The sequence below is a fragment of the Apis cerana genome, linkage group LG11, assembly GCF_029169275.1.
Source record: "Apis cerana isolate GH-2021 linkage group LG11, AcerK_1.0, whole genome shotgun sequence".
Classification (NCBI taxonomy): Eukaryota; Metazoa; Arthropoda; class Insecta; order Hymenoptera; family Apidae; genus Apis; species Apis cerana.
Genome location: NC_083862.1, coordinates 370,091 through 388,526, shown reverse-complemented (window position 1 = coordinate 388,526; position 18,436 = coordinate 370,091). Strand labels below are relative to the sequence as shown.

Below are 18,436 nucleotides of genomic sequence, written 5' to 3'. Positions count from 1 at the left end.
ATACATCCTCTAATAGCTGATCCACACAAAAATCATGTCCAATTTATTTCGTTCCGTTTTATTAAATCATTTTAATTTTTACAAAAATATTAGAGAATATCTTTCGAAATATTTTTTATTTATTGTTGAAGTTTCTGTTTTTTTCTATACATCATTAATATAAATTATATATAAGATAACATGACAAATAAGATTAGTCAATATTTTTGTAAAGAAAATTAAAAAAGAATTAAAAATATAATTTATAAATTAATTCAAAGAATGTACTGAAATGATTGAATATGATGTTTAATATCTTTGATAAATGATATATTGCAAAAGTTAAAAAAGTTTTTTATATATTATATTAAAAAATTATTTATATAGTCATTATATAGTCATACTGTAGTCATACTGTAGTCATAATATACTACTATAGTTACATAATAATATACGCACAAGCATAAAGCATATTATAAAGATAGCACAAAGCATAATAATATATGCTTTGCATCGATATAATATAATAATTTCAATTACTATATTATATAATATGCATACGGAAACGTGTGTGAATAAATATAATAAATATAATATAATATAATATAATTAACATATTGTATATGATGAAAATGATAATATATCATTTTATTATATCATTTCAAGATATGATATTTAAGATAATAAAGTTTAATTAAAAAATAAATTTTTATCTTATTTGATATCTTATATAAAAAATTATATAACATCTTATATTTTCATCGTTGATATTTATTTTTATTTTCAATATATATTTTGTAGTAAATTAAAGAAAAACTAGTAATACTCAGTGAAGTTGAACTCAATAGTCAATATAATATCTTTTATTTGTATAGCTTTGTAGTTTTTACTTCCAAATAGGTTGTTTTACGTTATTGTGTTTAATATACCATATAGTGATATACATATATTATATAAAGAGTTTTATATATTTAAAATTTTTGATTTTTTTTCTATATTATATGATAAAATTAATTATTTTTGTAGTGCAGTTTTTACAGTGCATATTTTAATTTACATAAAATTTTTCAAGGTTTGAAATTTAAGTTTAAGTGCTATTATAATTTTATAATAATCTAAAATAATGAATGCAAAAAATACATATTGATATTTTGTGTTATGTCTAGATGCAAAATTCGGAATTAAAGAAAAATTTATCTAATGATACAATATTTAATGCAATAAATAAAATGTTTATATCATTAGAAGATAATGATATACATAAAACTAATGAGGCTTTATTGCCTGTATGTTTTTCTATTATATATTATGATATTATAAATTATATTATATATATTATTTTATTATATAATATTATAATTTAATTCAATAGATGATTCAAACTATAATAAATCTCATGAAATCAAAGGATTCATTGTTTAAAGAAGCATACCAAGAAATCATTTTTTTAGGGAGTTTTTATAAAGGAACAAAAATAGAAAAACCAAATGAATTTGATCTAAATATTATTTTAAAATTACCTCTTAATAATAAAGAAATAAATGTGAGAATATTTTTATTTAATTATAATAATTTTAAGTTATTTTTTAATTTTTAATGATACGAAAATTTTTTTTCCATCCAGTTTTATTCAGAAAGACCAGCTTTCGTCAAAATCAAAATAGATGAATCATCTATTAATGATTCATCTAAATATAAACTTCTTCCAGATAAAGGGAAAAAGTTGAAGAATAAATTATAATTATTATATTTATAAACAATTTCATTATATTTTTAAATAAAATATTTTTTTTTTTAGATCATATAAAAATATTATTAAAGATGGCTATTTAAATCCAAATAAATTTCGTCAGTGGATTCAAGGAATTCTATTTAAAGCTCTTAATGATTTTCCAAAAGTTAAAAATGAATATGAATTAACCGTAGATCAATTAAAGGCAAAAATCAAAATAAAACAGAGTGGTCCTGCATGTACATTAATAATAAATATTCCACATATAATTGAAAATATTTGTATTGATTTAGTTCCAGCATTAGCTTTCCACATAAAATACATTAATAAGTTTATTTCTAAATTTGATAAACTTGAAAATGTTTGTATGTCTATTATATTTAAATAGAAATATTTTTATATTATAAAAATTTTTTGTTTTTAGTGTAAAAATGAAATATGGTTTGCAATTCCATCACCATTAACAGATAATGATTCTAATAATAATAATTTTTATTGGAGACTTTCTTTTAGTTATCAAGAGAAAGAAATTCTTAGTAGATATGGTCGTATAAAACCAGTCATACGTCAAATGAAGGTTGTTTAATAAATTTTATACTTTAATTTCAACATTACAAAATATTTCTGACATTGTTGTGTTTTTTTAGAAATTAAGAGATACACAAAATTGGAAAAGTATAGCAAGTTATTTCATAGAAACTTTAGTTTTACATAAAATAGAAGAATTAAAAAACGATCTCGAAAAAATACCATTTCAATTATTTTTATTTAAAGTAATATATAATAATAGAATTAATATATATGAAAAATTTATAAAATATTATTCATATGAATTATTATTGTTTTTAGATGCTTCAAGAATTATATTATGCTTGTAATAAACACACATTAGAATGTTATTGGGATAAAAAATATAATTTATTTTCAAAGATTAGTAAAATAGAAATGCAAAACATAAGTTGCCGCTTAAAAAATATCATAAACACTATTGAAAAATATTCAAGTGATCAATTCATACTGGCTAGCTTTATTTGTAAGTTGTGATTTTTAAAATTATGAAATGAAGATGTATATATATTTAAAATATAATTTTTTACAATTTTTTCTTCTTTTAATATAAAATTCAATATAAATGATTGCATTTTATTATTTATATATGAATAAAACAAAAATTATTATGAAATTTTTTTTCAAATATTTTGATTTTTTAATAAAAATTAATAATCATTGTAAATAATTGTTTCTTTATATTGAATCTAAATTTTGTTATTTTTTTTTAAATTACAGTAAATTCAAAGGAATTAGAATTATTAAAAGAAAGAATAAATAATCATCAATATATAAAAGGTATATATTAATTATAATCAATATATTATAATAAAATATAATTATAGAAATATATTATAGTATATAATAATATTAATTTTATATTAATTTAATATAAAAATAATTTTATAGATAAAAATGATGAAATACAACAAAAAAATAGTAATTCATGCGTAATAATTTGATTTATTTCAAAATATTTTTACATAATAATAAAAATTTTTTATTAATTTTATTTTTATTTTTTAATATTAAAAATTTTTTAAATATATATTCAAATATATATTTCTAATAATTTTAATGTATTTAATTTTATACTCAAAATGTTTTCAAATTAAAACATTGATGTTAATTAATTTTAAACATTTTATTTTTTTAATACATTTATTTTATTAATGTTTCATATGTTATATGTTTATATCTTTTCAATTAATATTTTTTTGTAATATATTGTATTCAATATAAAATTTGAAATATAAAATAACTTATTTTAAAAATATCCATATTATATTATATTTATATTGTTAAATATTTATATTATATTTATATTAAAAAAAAATTAATAAAAGAATTTTTAATATATCAAAATGAATATTATTTACTTATATGATTAATTAGAGGTATTGCATTAGAATCAGCCCAATCTACAAAAAAGTTTCCTAATTGAATAGCACATCGAATCATTGTAAGACAATCTCCTTCAGCACTGTGTGCATTTTCTGGCTCGGCACCAAAAATATGCTTACAAACATTAGTTAATTTAAAATTTATTGGTCGACTATTTGTAAAATCTAATTTTCTTCTTGCGTTTATACTTCTTTTTCTGTCCTGAAAATTTTTATCAGAATGTTGAATTTTTATAATTTGATTCTTAGGTGTTTTTTCATTCAGTTCTTGCATTTTTTTATAATAATTAGTTTGTGGAGTGTTAGATATACTATTAGAATGAGATGTAGTTTCCTCAATTTTAAGAAAAGTGTCATTTTTGTTATCATCATTTGTATTTATAATAGAATCTAATGCATCGGATAAAATTTTATCATAACCATCATTTAATAAAGTACTAACTTCAATATTACAAGAATTATTAATTTGGTTGTTCATTTTTTTTATTGGTTCTTCACGTAAAAAGAAGTCTTTTATTAACTGTAGCATATCAATACTTAAAATATTTTCACTGAAACTCTTTAAAAATTAATATTAAATTATTTAATTAGATTATATTAATATCAAATTATTCATATCATGAAACTATGAATTATAAATACCTTGTCAATTGTTTTAAGTTCTGATAAAAAAATGGGATAATCAAAATTATTTCCATTATAAGCTACAAAACAAGTTGGTGCTTTTTGTCGATTTATAAAATTTATTATTAAATTATATACATCACAGTTGAAATGTTGAATTTCACATAAATTTTCATTAGATAAACCTAACAACATAAGTTTTATTCATATAAAACTTAAAGGATATAGGAGTCTATTTGAAATAAATTAAAAATTGATTATTATGATTAAATTACATATTACCTGTCAATGTTTCAATCTCTTTTGAAAGATTCAAATTTGGATGTATTGGTAAAACAAGTTTTTGTAAAACTCTTGGTAAAAAATCTTTAGTATTACACACAGCAGTTCTTGATACTGCTATTAATGATAACTCGGTTACTTTTGGCATATAATTTTTTGTTATTAATCCTGTTGTTTCCAAGTCAAAGAATATAAATGTTCGTATCATTTTTAAAAGAAATTAAAATTGCAATATGAATTTCTATTAAAAAATAAAATTTTAATTATTAATTATAAAATTAATAATTTTCTATTTTGGAATAAAAAAATATTATTTTTATTCAAACCTTTTTAGTCATGTGTATTAAAATACAATTATGTCTAATAGTTAAAATACTAATAATACATATAAATATCTACTTTTTAAAATGGTGATAAAATATTTATATTGTATTTGATAATTATTTTAAATTATTAATTAAAATAAATTTTCAATATTATTTTTTATTAAACATGAAACCTTTTTTCACATGCAATAAAATTAGCAATAAATATTTCCTTCATTACAAATAATAATTATTTTGACATTAAAATAAAAGTTTTAAATTATTGATAAATAAGAAATCTATCTTTCAATTATGGCAAATTAGAAGTGATACAGGTTATATATCACATTATTATTAAATTCTAAACAATTTTTCAAAACTAACGCCATCTCGCGTTTGGATGATCGAAGCTATGACTTATTATTAGCATAGCAGCATATGCAAGGAGGTATATTAATTGTGACGTCACAGACAAGGAAAGCAATATTTTACGAAAAGGATAGAGAATATCTTTCGATAAGACGGAAAACTCATTAATTATTCGTTTTTTAATCAAAATTTTGGCACTTTTAAAACCTCATTTAAAAGATAAAATTTCAGCCAAGTTCCTCGTTACAATTTTAATATAAAATTCTTTTTTATTAAGTATTTATTAGTGATTTATTATTCCATCCATCAGTGACGCCATATTGAAAATTCATTAATTAATCTTTTTCAATTAAAAATTTGAGCACTTTGCATTAATGACAAAGAATTTTACATTAAAATTAATACGAAAAATTTATTTGAAGTTTTAGCTTTAAGATGCAATTTTAAAAGTACCGAAATTTTGCGTAAAAAACGCGTAATTAATGAATTTTCAATATGGCGTCTTCGATGTATTAGAATGTATGACGCGTTAATCATTATTAATCGTTAATAATTAATCAATGACAAAGAATTTTACATTAAAATTGATACGAAAAATTTATTTGAAGTTTTAGCTTTAAGATGCAATCTTAAAAGTGCCGAAATTTTGCGTAAAAAACGCGTAATTAATGAATTTTCAATATGGCGTCTTCGATGTATTAGAATGTATGACGCGTTAATCATTATTAATCGTTAATAATTAATCAATGACAAAGAATTTTGTATTAAAATTGATACGAGAAACTTGTTTGAAGTTTTAACTTTAAGATGCAATCTTAAAAGTGCCAAAATTTTGCGTAAAAAATGAGTAATTAATGAATTTTCAATATGGCGTCTTCGATGTATTAGAATGTATGACGCGTTAATCATTATTAATCGTTAATAATTAATCAATGACAAAGAATTTTGTATTAAAATTGATACGAGAAACTTGTTTGAAGTTTTAACTTTAAAATGCAATCTTAAAAGTGCCAAAATTTTGCGTAAAAAATGAGTAATTAATTAATATTCCATATATCGTAATGGGAGATGCTCTCTATCCTTTTTGTATAATGATGCTTTCTTTGTCTACGACTTCGCATACCTCCTTGCATATTCTGATATGCTAATAACAAGTTCGAACTTCGATGATCCAAACGCGAGATGGCGCTGATCATCAATATTTTTTGTTGATTCTCGTCTAGCTTATGTGCAAATTGTTATTCAGTCAATAATTTGTAGCAAATTTAATATTATAGCTTATAATAGCTTGTATTTACTGTACGAAACGAAATAATTTGACATATGTTAAATATTTAAAATGGTTTATTATTGTTTATATAAAATTTAATTCTTGTTTATAATGAAAACTGTATAGTAGATATTTTAAATATATTTTATAATATTTTGGTCATAATGTCGACGGATTTAATGAACATCGATGGCCATATAAAGAGATTGCAAAAAGAAACCTTAACTCCATATAAAATAGCAACTGTTATTTTAATTAAAGAATATTGTAATGAAACGACAAAAGGTAATTTAATATTAATAATTCTGAAATTATTTAATATAAATTAATAAAGATTATATAAATAAGTAATATTTTCTTTCAGCAATTGTGGAAAGACGCGACTTTTGTTTAGTTGCATTGAAATTGATTCAAGTAAGTATTATTAATTAAGAAAAAAAGAGATTTTATATTTTTAAATATATTTTGACTTACTTATTTGTTTTGATATTTATATACTTTTTAAATTTAATAAAAAAATATTTTATTATTGTAAAATTTTAGTATTTAATTTTATTATTTAAATTAAATAAATGAAATCTTTTTATATTTTTTTTGGTTAGTCCCCTGACATGGAGCTTAATACACTTTTGAATATTTTATATTCCCCTGAATATATTTTACATCGGTTTGCACATCACATGGAAGTACAATTGAATGTATTAAGAGGAAAAGGAGTTGAAGGATTATTAGATTTATTTGATAATGTTGGACGACTCATGAAACCAACATTGGATCATTCTCTTTCTTTGCCTGCGTTAAATAAAAATTCTGTTCTTGGATTGTATATAAGAAGAGTTATAATTTTTTTTGAAAAATTACCATTTGATCAAGTTGTAGCTTTATATGAAGCTTTAAAAAAATATCTTGATAATAGGATTAATACTTTTGATGGTTCTGATGTATCTGCAAGTTCTAAAACAAAAGATTCATATTCAAATGAGTATGTATTTATCGTATTTATAATCTATAAATATATTGTACATAGAATTTATTTTAACTTCTTTATATTTTGGTAGAACTAAAACTTGGGGTGGAAGACAAGCTGAATTACTTGTTGCACAACAAGCACATGCATTACAGACAGATGAACATAAAGCAATGTCTCCTGCAGAACTTCAAGTTCTTGTACGAGAACTTTTAAATTGTAGTCCTTATTATGCTGAAGCTGTGAGTACTATGTGGTAAGAATATTTTTTCCAATTATTTGAGAAAATATAACTATGATATTTTTTATATCTCTTACTTTTTATATTCTTTAATATGTTTCAGCATTATTTAAGTTATTTAAATTGTCTAAGAGTCAATGAATACTGTGGAGCTATAGACAGTCTCTACCATTGCTTTGATAGATTAGCACCTTTGGAAAATCGTTCCGCACCTGAAGAGAGATCACGTATTTTTAGATATGCAGCTTTAAATTTAGCAGTTTTACATGCTCAATTTAATCATAAGTATGTTTTATATAAGTTTTAAAGTTTATATATTTTTTTATAATATAATTATGCATAAATATATTTGTGTTGTTATTTTCTTTTTATTCAAGAGAAGTAGCTCAAGCTGCTTTAAAAGAAGCTATTATGATGGCCCAAGAAGCTGGAGATAATGTATGTTTACAATTAGCGCATGCTTGGATGTATCATTTAACTACCAAACAAAAGTGAGTTAAAATTTTTTCAATAAATAATTAATACTTAATTTCTTTATGTTAGAAATAAAATTATATAAGTGTAAAAAATTTATTTATATATATATATTATAAAATATTTTAGGGGACCTCTTATAGAAAGATCAGTTGGTAAAGCAAGTATGTTAGGAATAACTCATACAACTGGATTAGGACTTATTGCATATGCTCATAATTCTGCATTAGAAGCTAAGAATCCATCACAAGTGTTTGAGGCATATATTTTTTTTAATTCAATTGCATTTGATATACATATTATATTATTTAAGTTATTCAGCATTAAATTATTTTTATAATATATTTATTGTAGACCTTGATGAAATCTGATGTTTTAAATTGTCAACATTCCATGATAGATTTAATGTCGATGACGTATGCGGAAAAATCTGCGCTATGGGCATATTATGGTAAAACTGAAATGTCTTCTGTTTGTGCGCAACTATTACTTTTACACAATACAGGAGATAAGAAACAACATATGTTTAATGGTCCATCTACTTGTCAAGCTGTTGTTAATATTGCAAATATCTTAGTAGAATTTGGAGAATATTTTTTGGTCGATATTGTACTTGCTCATGCTAAAGAGAGATTTCCCAATGAACCATGTAATAAGGTATCATTTATATGGATCCATATCAAATTGATATTATATTTAGTTAAATGAATTGTTTATATAAATTTAAATTTGTATATAATTGCATGCTATTTTTTTATATTTGTTTTGTAGATATGGATGCTAAGTGAGCAACTTTATGTATTTACGCAATTAATGAGACAAGAAAAATGGAGCGAAGCTGAAGCGATAGCGTTAAATATTTCAAGTTTAGATCCTTTGGAATGTAAATTTAGGTATAATAATATTTAAAGATATTATTTCATTATATTCATTAGTATTCGGTATATATTATGAAATTTCAAATATCTTCAAACTCCTTCATTTTTATGATGATATGTGTATATATAATTTTTATATTTTTATAATATTTTTGAATAGATTAGCGGAGGTTTGTTTAGAAAAAGGAGATTATCCAAAAGGTTTAGAATGTATTGATAATATTGAAAAAGATGAACAAATAACTCCTCAAAATAAAATAAGAGCTATGATTCTTTTAAGTCAAATAATGTGTGCTTCTGTTTCATCAGAGAGTGGAATTGTAGGAGTTAATTCATTAGTACTTTTAAATACGGCATTAGAACTGGCAATAAAGAATCATTTATCTTATTATAAAGCATTAATAAAAATGCATCTTGCAAACATTCAGGTAACTAAATTAGTTAATATTTTTTTTCTATAATTTAAAGTTACATAATTTATTAAATTATTTTATTGAATATTTTATTAAACATATATTTATGTTATTAAATATATATTATATTTTCAGTTAATAATGGGTATGCCAACTTTAGCATTAAATTTAGTAGAAGAAGCAATTACGCAAATTTTAGCGCATGGAGGATATTACGATCAAGGTAGAGCGTTTATTTTATATGCAAAATGTTTAGTCGCTACTGCTCCAATATGCGACAAAACTCGAAAGGAAGTAATTTTAAAAGCTATTAAAGCTCTTTCCAAAGCAAAAAGTTATTTTACGAAAATCGAAGCATATGGAAAACTAAGAGTTACATTATGTTTGGAATCTTTATTATGTCATGAGATTGATCTTAAAACTGAACGAAATCAATGTGCTTTTGAATTTCGTCAATTAGATCAACAGCTTTTTACAAAACTAGATAATTTATCATTATATTGAAAACAGAAAAAAAAAAAAAATAATAAAAAACGATAAGTACAAATATATGTAATTGAAATAATACTTTTTTTTTTTATTAAGGAACGAAACATTCAATTGTAAAAATCTTTTTTTTTATATTGAAACGTTAAATATTCAATTTAATCAAAAATAATAATCTTATTATGATATTAATATTATATTCACATAATCATTGTAACAATAAGTTATTTGTACGTATTTCGATTATTTTTTAAAATAAAAGATGTCGTAATAATTTAAACTTTTTAATATAAAATTAATATAAAACTTACCTGAAATATATCCTGAAAATGATTATTTAATCTATTATAATGTAAAGTAATGAGGAGAAATTTTAAATAATAAATGACAAGTATACAATAGAAACATTTATTTATAGAGTCTGCCGCGAAGATACAACGGAATTTTTTTCATATTCTAAAGTTTTTTACCTACTCCTATTATGGGAGTTAGGTATAGTTCATACGAGTTATCTTCATTTCTTGTTTGTCATTTGTCAACAAGTTTTTCTTTTTAAAAATCAACTCGCATGAATCACATAGTAAGTGCACACAGGACACAGATAGGTGAATGATAACGCACGAAAATCGCGAGGATTTTCAAATCCCATCCCAATTTTCAGCGAATCGTCGAAAGATGTATATTAGATGATGGTACTTTCATCGAAGAAACTTTGAATGCGTATACTTAAATAATAGATTACATCCGCATTGAAAAACACGCACACATTTTTGAAATTTATCGACATTTTTTGTGAGCAATTTTTATCTTATTCAAATACTTTTTATTTTGTGAAAAGCATTTTTCTTATAATAATATATTTTTTTTTTTCTCTATAATACTAATAGCAGGATTTATTTTGCGAATATATCTCTTTCTCTTCTTGTTAACTTTTAAAACAGATATGTTTTTTTTTTCGAAAGTGTTTTTGTTTCAATAATTATATACGTTTATATGAAATAAACCCGTAATTTTTCAGATATGGATGCTCACTTTGATTTTTTTTTCAAATTTTTCACGCTAAAGTGCACGTATTTTCGGTGCAACAAAGGGGGGAAGACATATGAATATACACAGCCGGGTTTACACATAATATTTTTTTTTTTTTCTTTTTTCTTTTTTTTTTTACAATACAAGAGTGACATAGTTTAGAAAACATTTCTATATTGTCACAATATGATTTCTTTATCTGCTCCGATGTATTGAATTTAATTACGCACAATTAATCGTTTGCCTAGTTAATTTTTTTTAATAGCAATTTTATAAATATTATCTATTATAATTACATTATTAATAATTAATCAATTATTAATAGATTATAATGAAAAATTAAAAATTTAATATACGTATTTATATTATAACATATAATAACAAATTAAGGAAATTATATCGATTTTTAAGAAAATTCATTCCTTCGAGAAATATAAATTCTCTATAATTTTTTTTCGAATGATGATGAAAATTCTAATTTGTGATATACATAGTTGTTCGAATTGATATTTTAATTTCCCTGCACCATAAAAATACGAAGTGGAGCACTGTCTGTTGGAGTTTTATTCAAAGATTGTATATTAGAATACACATTTTTCTTTATAATAAGTTTTATGATACATAACTATTCTATTAAAAATAGCATCGTTACCATGGACATTGTTCCGAAACATATATATATACGAAATACCAAAATACGATTGTTGTAAATGTTCAAAATAGAGACGATCTTATACTCATAAGTTCTTCTTTTAAAACTTAAGCCTTTAAATTATGATACCGATAATTACACCGTCATTATTCACAATGTAATAAAGCGCGAATTTCATAACGATTATTTTTAATCTTGAACGAAATTTAAACAAAATTTTCATACTTTCTCAATTGTTCGAATAATATACGTATAAACGCGACGAATATACATCGTCGATATAACATGTAACTCGTGATTCGTTAAAAAAGAAAGAGAAAAAGCTTTAAACAATAAAAACATACAGCCGAGCAAATTAATCATTCAAAGCTGTGCATTTCGTTCGAGGTAGGTTCTTCATTTTTTTTTCTCGTTCAACGTTATATCCCGATTGAGCTTTCAGAAGAGTTTTTAGGCGGGCAAGAATCAAAAGCGACGAGAAGTCCTTCCCTTTCCAATCGTTCCTTTTCTCACAATTTTCTCCACTTTGACGAGATTCTGTCCGTTTCTGTCTGAGCATAGGACGGTAAGGTGCTCGTAGAGAAGTAATTTACACACCATGGTTGAACAGAGGATATCGATAGAACGATCAAACTTCCATGACTCTTTGCACGGAATTGATATCGAGTGCACAGCTGCCAGTTGTATCGGGAGAATCTTGGAGGTATTCCTCGGATGGCGTCATTCCGGCTGTTCTCATGTCGTCCCTCACTCGTTCCACCTGAATAACGTTTCTTTCTTTGTTATTATTATTACTATTATTATTACTTTATCGAACAAAAAAGAAAAATAGAAAATTGTTTTCAATCAATCACAAAACGTAGATTGATTTTTCTTTCATCAGGGAACAATTAAAGATGCTTGCGGCGTAGGAAACTAATTCGGAAAGGGATTCGAGTTTGGATCGAACGAGTTCCACCAACCTGTCGGAGGACCCTCAACAAATTCAGGCCGGCGACTTTCTTTAAGTCGAGCACGTTCCATTTCCCACTTCGAAGAAGTTCGGCGAACAGTTCCGGATACTTTGAAACATCTTCGAGTCCTCTCGGTGTTCTGTCAACAAAATCGATTTGCCTCTTTAATATTTTTGATATCTACTTGCCGTTCTTTCCCATTCGAACAAATTATAACTCTTTCTTACAACTCTTTATCGATGGTCGATAAATCGCTAGTTAAAAACTTATCATGGAATATCGCGAGAAAGAAAGAGAGAAACATCTGTTAGAAGGACAGGATGTCGCGCTATAAATCTTTCGACGAAAAGATTAATTAGAAACTGTGCGTGGTGCTTTCTCGATTGAATTAAACGGATCGTGACGATATTTCTTATTCTGCTAGATTATTCTCACTTTCTTATTGGCGATCGGTACTTTTTTCCCCAATCGATCTTCCAACGATTGATCCTGCGTGATTTGTGATTGTCCTACCACAATTTAAGAGACGATTCAATATCGATGAAAGAAATTTAATTGATCATCCATTCTTTATAATGGAAACGCGTTGATTTACGGGAAGAAGAAATTTACTTACTTGTTGATACCGTCGAAGTCGCCACCGACACCGATGTGGTCCACGCCAATTAGATTTCTAATGTAGTATATGTGCTCAGCGACGTCGGAAATGGTCGCCTGAGAGCCACATTTCACGAAGTAATTATAAAACGTCACCATCACTATTCCACCGTTGGCAGCCTACAAAGTAGAATTTTATAGATTTAACGCTCGACAAAATCGTTTATATTTATTTTCGGATGTAATGATTGTAATTTAACAACAATTATGAAAACGTTGCAGGAAAGACGTTAACATTTTTTTTGAAGAGGAGGAATTATTCTGCGAAAAATCCAATTATTTTAACCGAAGCATCGCAACTTAATCGCACCTTCCGTTTCGACCGCAACTACCGCGTCACGTTGTTGGACCAAATCTACTGCAATGTTCTCGCGTAACCGCATTTCTCGATCGTACGTTTCTCCTTTCGGTAACCGATATTCGTTACTATCTTATTCGTAAAGCAACTTTTCGATTTCCTCTCGATCGTTTATACGTTTCGAAACGTTTTGCTTTTCCGAGATTCAAATCCGCTTTCTTTTTTCTCTCCCCTCCAACGAATGATGGATTTTATTCGAGGCAGGAGAAAGAGAGTCTAAACGTCCGAATTCAATAATAGGAAATTTAATTTGAAAGGGATTATTTTATCGATAATTTGCCAATTAAAAATTCTTTTAAGAATCTTTTCTATCGGAGGAGAGATTCAAAAAAGAAGATAATTCGCGTTTTATTAATGTGTCCCTTAACGAGGGGACGCGAAGAGGATCGTAATGGAGAAGAAAACCAGACGATAGAAACGAATAATCGATGATAAATGTTTCTGGAACTCCAATTCGAGGGATAATCATCCATCCTCGAGAGAGAGAGAGAAAAATCGCCATTTCCCTTTGATTCGTTGGGAATTTGTTCTCCGTGAACGGATCCTTTCGCGCAGATCGTTGGTGAATCGTGGCTCTCCAACAATGAATTTCATAAAGCACACAGTAACAGAGAGGACTTTTATATCAAATACCAGTTTAACCAGCAATGGAAATATTTTTAACGAAATTCCTCCAATTTTTACATCTTTGATATGACGCGTCGTATTTTTCTCATCTTAATTAAACAAGCAAAAATAATGTATCGTATTAGTTCTGTTCGTAACTTACCAATTGCTTCAAAATGTCGTCGGGCACGTTTCTCGAGGAATTACAAATGGCGAAGGCCGAGGAGTGAGAAAAGATGAGGGGTGCTTTGCTGGTCCTTAAAGCGTCCCTCATGGTGGCTCTCGCTGTATGACTAAGATCTATCAGCATGCCAAGCCTATTCATTTCTTGGACTACTGTTTTCCCGAACGCCGTTAGACCGCCTCCTGGAACAAATAAATATTTCACTTTTTCCCCTTCCTATCGATCAACGGTTTTATTCGCCAATATCTTTCATCACGCGTTTCATCAAACGCGAAATTTTAAATCTCATCTCACCGTCCTCGTCCTCGTCTTCAACCGTCGAGCTTTTCGCCCACGGCGTGTTGCAAGTGTGCGTGAGCGTCAGATAACGCACGCCTAATTGATACAGTGTCCTTAAAACAGCTAAGCTACTTCCTAGACTATGTCCACCCTCCACCCCAATCAGCGAAGCTATTCTGCCCCTTTCGCGAGCCTCCAGAATCTCTGAAAGTTTATGAAAAAGAAGTTTATTTATTTTTTTATATACATAAGAATGAAACAGAGATATTCTAATTTCTTTTTTTAGAAAAGATAAGTAGGAGCAAGATGCACGTTTCGAGTAATCAGGAAAGATATTCACCCCTCGAAGACGCAGCGAACTGCAAGTGTTGCGAGTACTTCTCTATGAGCCTCTTAATGAGGTCCACCTGCTCCAGAGTCAGCTGGACCGCGTTGAGATGCTGGGACTCGCACGGCACGTAAGCAGACCAAAACTGTGGACGAAGTAAGAGGATTCTTTGGTTAATTAGGAAAGAGAAGGAGGGGAAGAAAGAGAGGCCAAGGTTGATTAGTCGTACGCGAAAATCGTCGTGAACGATTAGTTTTCAACATTTTTCTTACATTTTTATCCTGTTATTTAAACGATACTTTGACTCGCAATCGTGGAAATTTTGATCACCTTCTTTTTTTTATCAAATGGCGAAAGTTTGGCGAAGAGAGTTCGCAACACGTTGGGCCAAACCGACCGATGATCGATGGGGAAACGGGGCTCGAATTTTGGTTCATTATTGCAGTTTAATAAGATCGTCGTCCATTATTGTAGCGAAATTTATTACGCATTACTTTATGCCACGAAACCGTGACAAATTTTATGAGGGTGGCTCGTGATTTATCGTACCGCAAATATGGTATCGCGTAGTGTCTATAAATAATCTTCTCCATGAAAATTTACTGCGACCAACGGTTAATCGAACCGCGAAACTAACAACGAATAATAGATTAGATAACCATTAAGGCTCGATTCCGGAATAATTTATCATTATCTTTTCGAATTCTCCATGTATTCTTGCACCACTCTTCTTAAACGAAGACAACTTTCAAAATTCAACTTGAAATCCGGATCGTTCATCGAGATTGAAAAACGAATTGCATATTCACGTAGAGATGCAAGGTGAATATCGCACAACTCTCGAAAACAATAATAGCTATTTGCAATTTTATAATTTTTCGCCATTTCTCGTATCGTTGGATGCAGCAACATATATATTATATTTAATCTCTTAAACATTAATTCTTGTTCGAGCGACATAACGAACGATAAATTTGCACGTGACTAAAAGCTTTCATTTATATAAATAATAGATAGCGCATAAAATTCCGTTGCTCTTGTTAAAAGGGATTAAACGGATTGAATTAAATTTTCGATAGAACGGAAAACTGTAAATAATTTATTTCCCGTTTTTATTTTTAAAATTGTAACCGAGCAAAAGGGAAAACCTTCTATTTATTAATCGATTTTGAAACGTCGCCTCGTTTCGCTGCAATTTCTTCCAATTTCACTCCTCCTCCGCTTCTCCCTCCCGCTAGAATACGTACGACCACCCCAAAGCGATCTCTCACCCCCATCCTTTATACATCGTATACGCTGCTACCAACCCCGGCTAACTCTCTCACCTTACAACTTACACCCCTCTAACTTTCAACCTCGTTGATCGTTCGTGACTAACTCCTAAACCAACCGAAGGGCAAACTAACCGTGAAAGACCGCAAAGTCTCCTATATTTCTCTCCTCCTACGAATCTACATATATACACACATCATATATATATATATATGTACATCGTGATAAGAAGAAACACGCTATTTCGCTGACGATTCGCCTCATCGCGTTCCCCGCCGACGAATGCTCGGCTGGCTGCGCGATAATGGCGTATCCGGGTTGTAGGAAAAAAGATAGGAGGATGGGAAAAACAGGGAAGAAGAAAAGCAGTGGGCTAGGTAGCTTGGAGCGCAAAAAGAAGCAGCCGGAAAACTTGGAGAACCGGTAACGAGCTTGCGGTCGAAAGCGTAAGGGATGAGAGAGAGGGGTTGGTTGGCTGGTGTTTGTGGAACGTAATATCGAGTCGTTTCGCCAGAGAACCAGAGAACACGCCATCCGCGCGTTTCATTACGTGTGTCGCGTTACACGGTTACCCATAAAGGGTAAAGGATGAAGAAAGGAACGTTTTCCCTGTCGTCTCGTTGTCTTTCTTGATATTCTGCCGGAGATTTCAAACGACCCTCCTCGAACCAGAAATATTGCGTTTCTTTTCGATTTTTCCCTTCCCCGCAACGAAATTGCCAACGTTTTGCTTTCACATATATATATATTGCTTTCTTCCAATTTCTTTTCTCAGCGAATGATGAAAGATCTTTGGAATTCGTATCGATTGACGATCCATCGTTCGGAAAGAAAAGAAAATGAAAATGTAGAGTTGTGGAGTAATTTATTCTTTATTTTGGTATTTCTTAAGTCGTGAAAGGTTTCAAGGCGCAGGTAAATGAGATTGGAAAAGACTTTCTCGGTAATCCGACGGTAAGCAGGATATAAAAGTTATTCCCTTCCATCGACAAACAAGGTTATTTTGCGACATTGTTTCATCGTGATGCTTGAAATTACTCGAATAGGATATATCGATTCGGATAAACGTGTAATTAAATATTCCCAGTTTTTGTCAAGCTCGCGTATTAATGTTTTCAATAGAATATTTTTGACGTTTAATTACCAATCTTCCCCTCCCACGAATTTTTATTATATTTTTTATTCGACGACATTGATCGTACCAAATAAATAAATTAATTAATACTTTGAAAAATTCATAATATCAATATCGCGTTAATCTATTTCCACTCAAATTTTCTCATAAATTTTTACACCCCTTCTCTCTGCTCGGCCGGAAATCACAATCCTCGAAAATTGGAAAGCTATCGATGCGATAAATCTGTTTCGATGTTTCATCTCGATACCGAAAGATTAGACCTGCTTTAAGGAACGCGCGTCGTCTGGCTGTAAATAATCTGATCAGGATTTTTGTCTGACGCCGGTGATCCCTGCTTAGAGGATCCAGAGAGCCAACTGGAGGGGGGGAGAAAAATATCGGAACTATAGCGAGATATGGGGAGAGATATCGGCGATAATAAGCTACCGTGTGCCAACAGAGGGAAGTTTTATAGGGTGGATTAAGCTCGAGGATAAAGTTCTCGTATTAAGCATTCTATTAAACATTCCATATATCTAATTTTCTTCGAAATATATATCTTTTTTTCCACAAGAATAATCAACGCAGATCAAATCAAAAAGACGAATAAACGAATCACGAATTTTAAAAATTTTAAAGCCTGTGCGATTTTGTCAACGTTTGATAACGATTTCAACATAATTTCCATAATTTGGATTAATCGTGGATGCGCGTAAAATCATTCGAAACGTTTCGCAAATATTAATCGTAATTAATTTTTAATCCATCGTGTTAAATTAACGTTGATAAATTTATCTTTGAACGTTCCGCTTTGAATTTTTTCCCGGGATTTGAAAAAAATTCGATCAAAATAAATATAAACCGTTGGCCGCGAAGAGAGGTTGGAGAAGAGGTTCGCAAATTAATTACATCGTTCCTTCTAGTTGGCTAAATAAAAAGCTAAGCGAATTTCATGGGATGGCGAGCCAGGCTTGTTTTATTATTTCCCTCTTTTGCCTACGTTTCACCCGAGTTCTCGAGAGGAAATAT

At 28.0% G+C, this 18,436-nt stretch overlaps 4 protein-coding genes across 7 annotated transcripts in view; 2 read left to right on the top strand and 2 right to left on the bottom strand.

Moving 5' to 3' along the window:
* The first annotated feature begins 402 nt into the window (after window positions 1-402).
* On the top strand, window positions 403-3,625 carry LOC107998524 (cyclic GMP-AMP synthase-like receptor). 2 transcript variants are annotated; one of them, XM_062081133.1, is made up of 10 exons: window positions 403-1,051; window positions 1,146-1,265; window positions 1,352-1,522; window positions 1,604-1,701; window positions 1,778-2,072; window positions 2,136-2,288; window positions 2,359-2,484; window positions 2,561-2,744; window positions 2,999-3,058; window positions 3,170-3,625. In XM_062081133.1, exons 2-10 carry the CDS (start codon window positions 1,146-1,148, stop codon window positions 3,220-3,222), a joined length of 1,260 nt encoding a protein of 419 aa, XP_061937117.1. In that variant the 5' UTR covers window positions 403-1,051; the 3' UTR covers window positions 3,223-3,625. The 2 variants fall into 2 exon arrangements, with proteins under 2 accessions (XP_061937117.1, XP_061937118.1); XM_062081134.1 differs by lacking the exon at window positions 2,359-2,484.
* Window positions 3,204-5,259, bottom strand: LOC107998572 (uncharacterized). Its single transcript, XM_017057909.3, has 4 exons — window positions 4,896-5,259; window positions 4,570-4,810; window positions 4,306-4,472; window positions 3,204-4,222 (listed from the first exon to the last, which is right to left on the bottom strand). The coding sequence occupies exons 2-4, from the start codon at window positions 4,775-4,777 to the stop codon at window positions 3,632-3,634; spliced, it is 966 nt and encodes a 321-aa protein (XP_016913398.1). The 5' UTR covers window positions 4,778-4,810; window positions 4,896-5,259; the 3' UTR covers window positions 3,204-3,631.
* A 1,188-nt stretch (window positions 5,260-6,447) lies between these two features.
* LOC107998490 (anaphase-promoting complex subunit 5) lies at window positions 6,448-10,246 on the top strand. Its single transcript, XM_017057794.3, has 11 exons — window positions 6,448-6,798; window positions 6,878-6,927; window positions 7,116-7,495; window positions 7,572-7,722; window positions 7,825-8,006; window positions 8,099-8,212; window positions 8,325-8,454; window positions 8,550-8,852; window positions 8,967-9,088; window positions 9,234-9,501; window positions 9,622-10,246. The coding sequence occupies exons 1-11, from the start codon at window positions 6,678-6,680 to the stop codon at window positions 9,988-9,990; spliced, it is 2,190 nt and encodes a 729-aa protein (XP_016913283.1). The 5' UTR covers window positions 6,448-6,677; the 3' UTR covers window positions 9,991-10,246.
* A 120-nt stretch (window positions 10,247-10,366) lies between these two features.
* Window positions 10,367-18,436, bottom strand: part of LOC107998593 (dipeptidase 1) — a 56,940-nt gene continuing 48,870 nt past the window's right edge. For all 3 annotated transcript variants that reach the window (XM_062081132.1, XM_017057941.3, XM_028667063.2), the window contains 6 exons: window positions 15,031-15,163; window positions 14,706-14,894; window positions 14,391-14,593; window positions 13,223-13,383; window positions 12,616-12,745; window positions 10,367-12,413 (listed from right to left, as the gene is read on the bottom strand). In XM_062081132.1, the coding sequence (XP_061937116.1) occupies window positions 12,282-12,413; window positions 12,616-12,745; window positions 13,223-13,383; window positions 14,391-14,593; window positions 14,706-14,894; window positions 15,031-15,163 (948 nt within the window). In that variant the 3' untranslated portion in view covers window positions 10,367-12,281. The remainder of the gene's footprint in view (window positions 12,414-12,615; window positions 12,746-13,222; window positions 13,384-14,390; window positions 14,594-14,705; window positions 14,895-15,030; window positions 15,164-18,436) is intronic.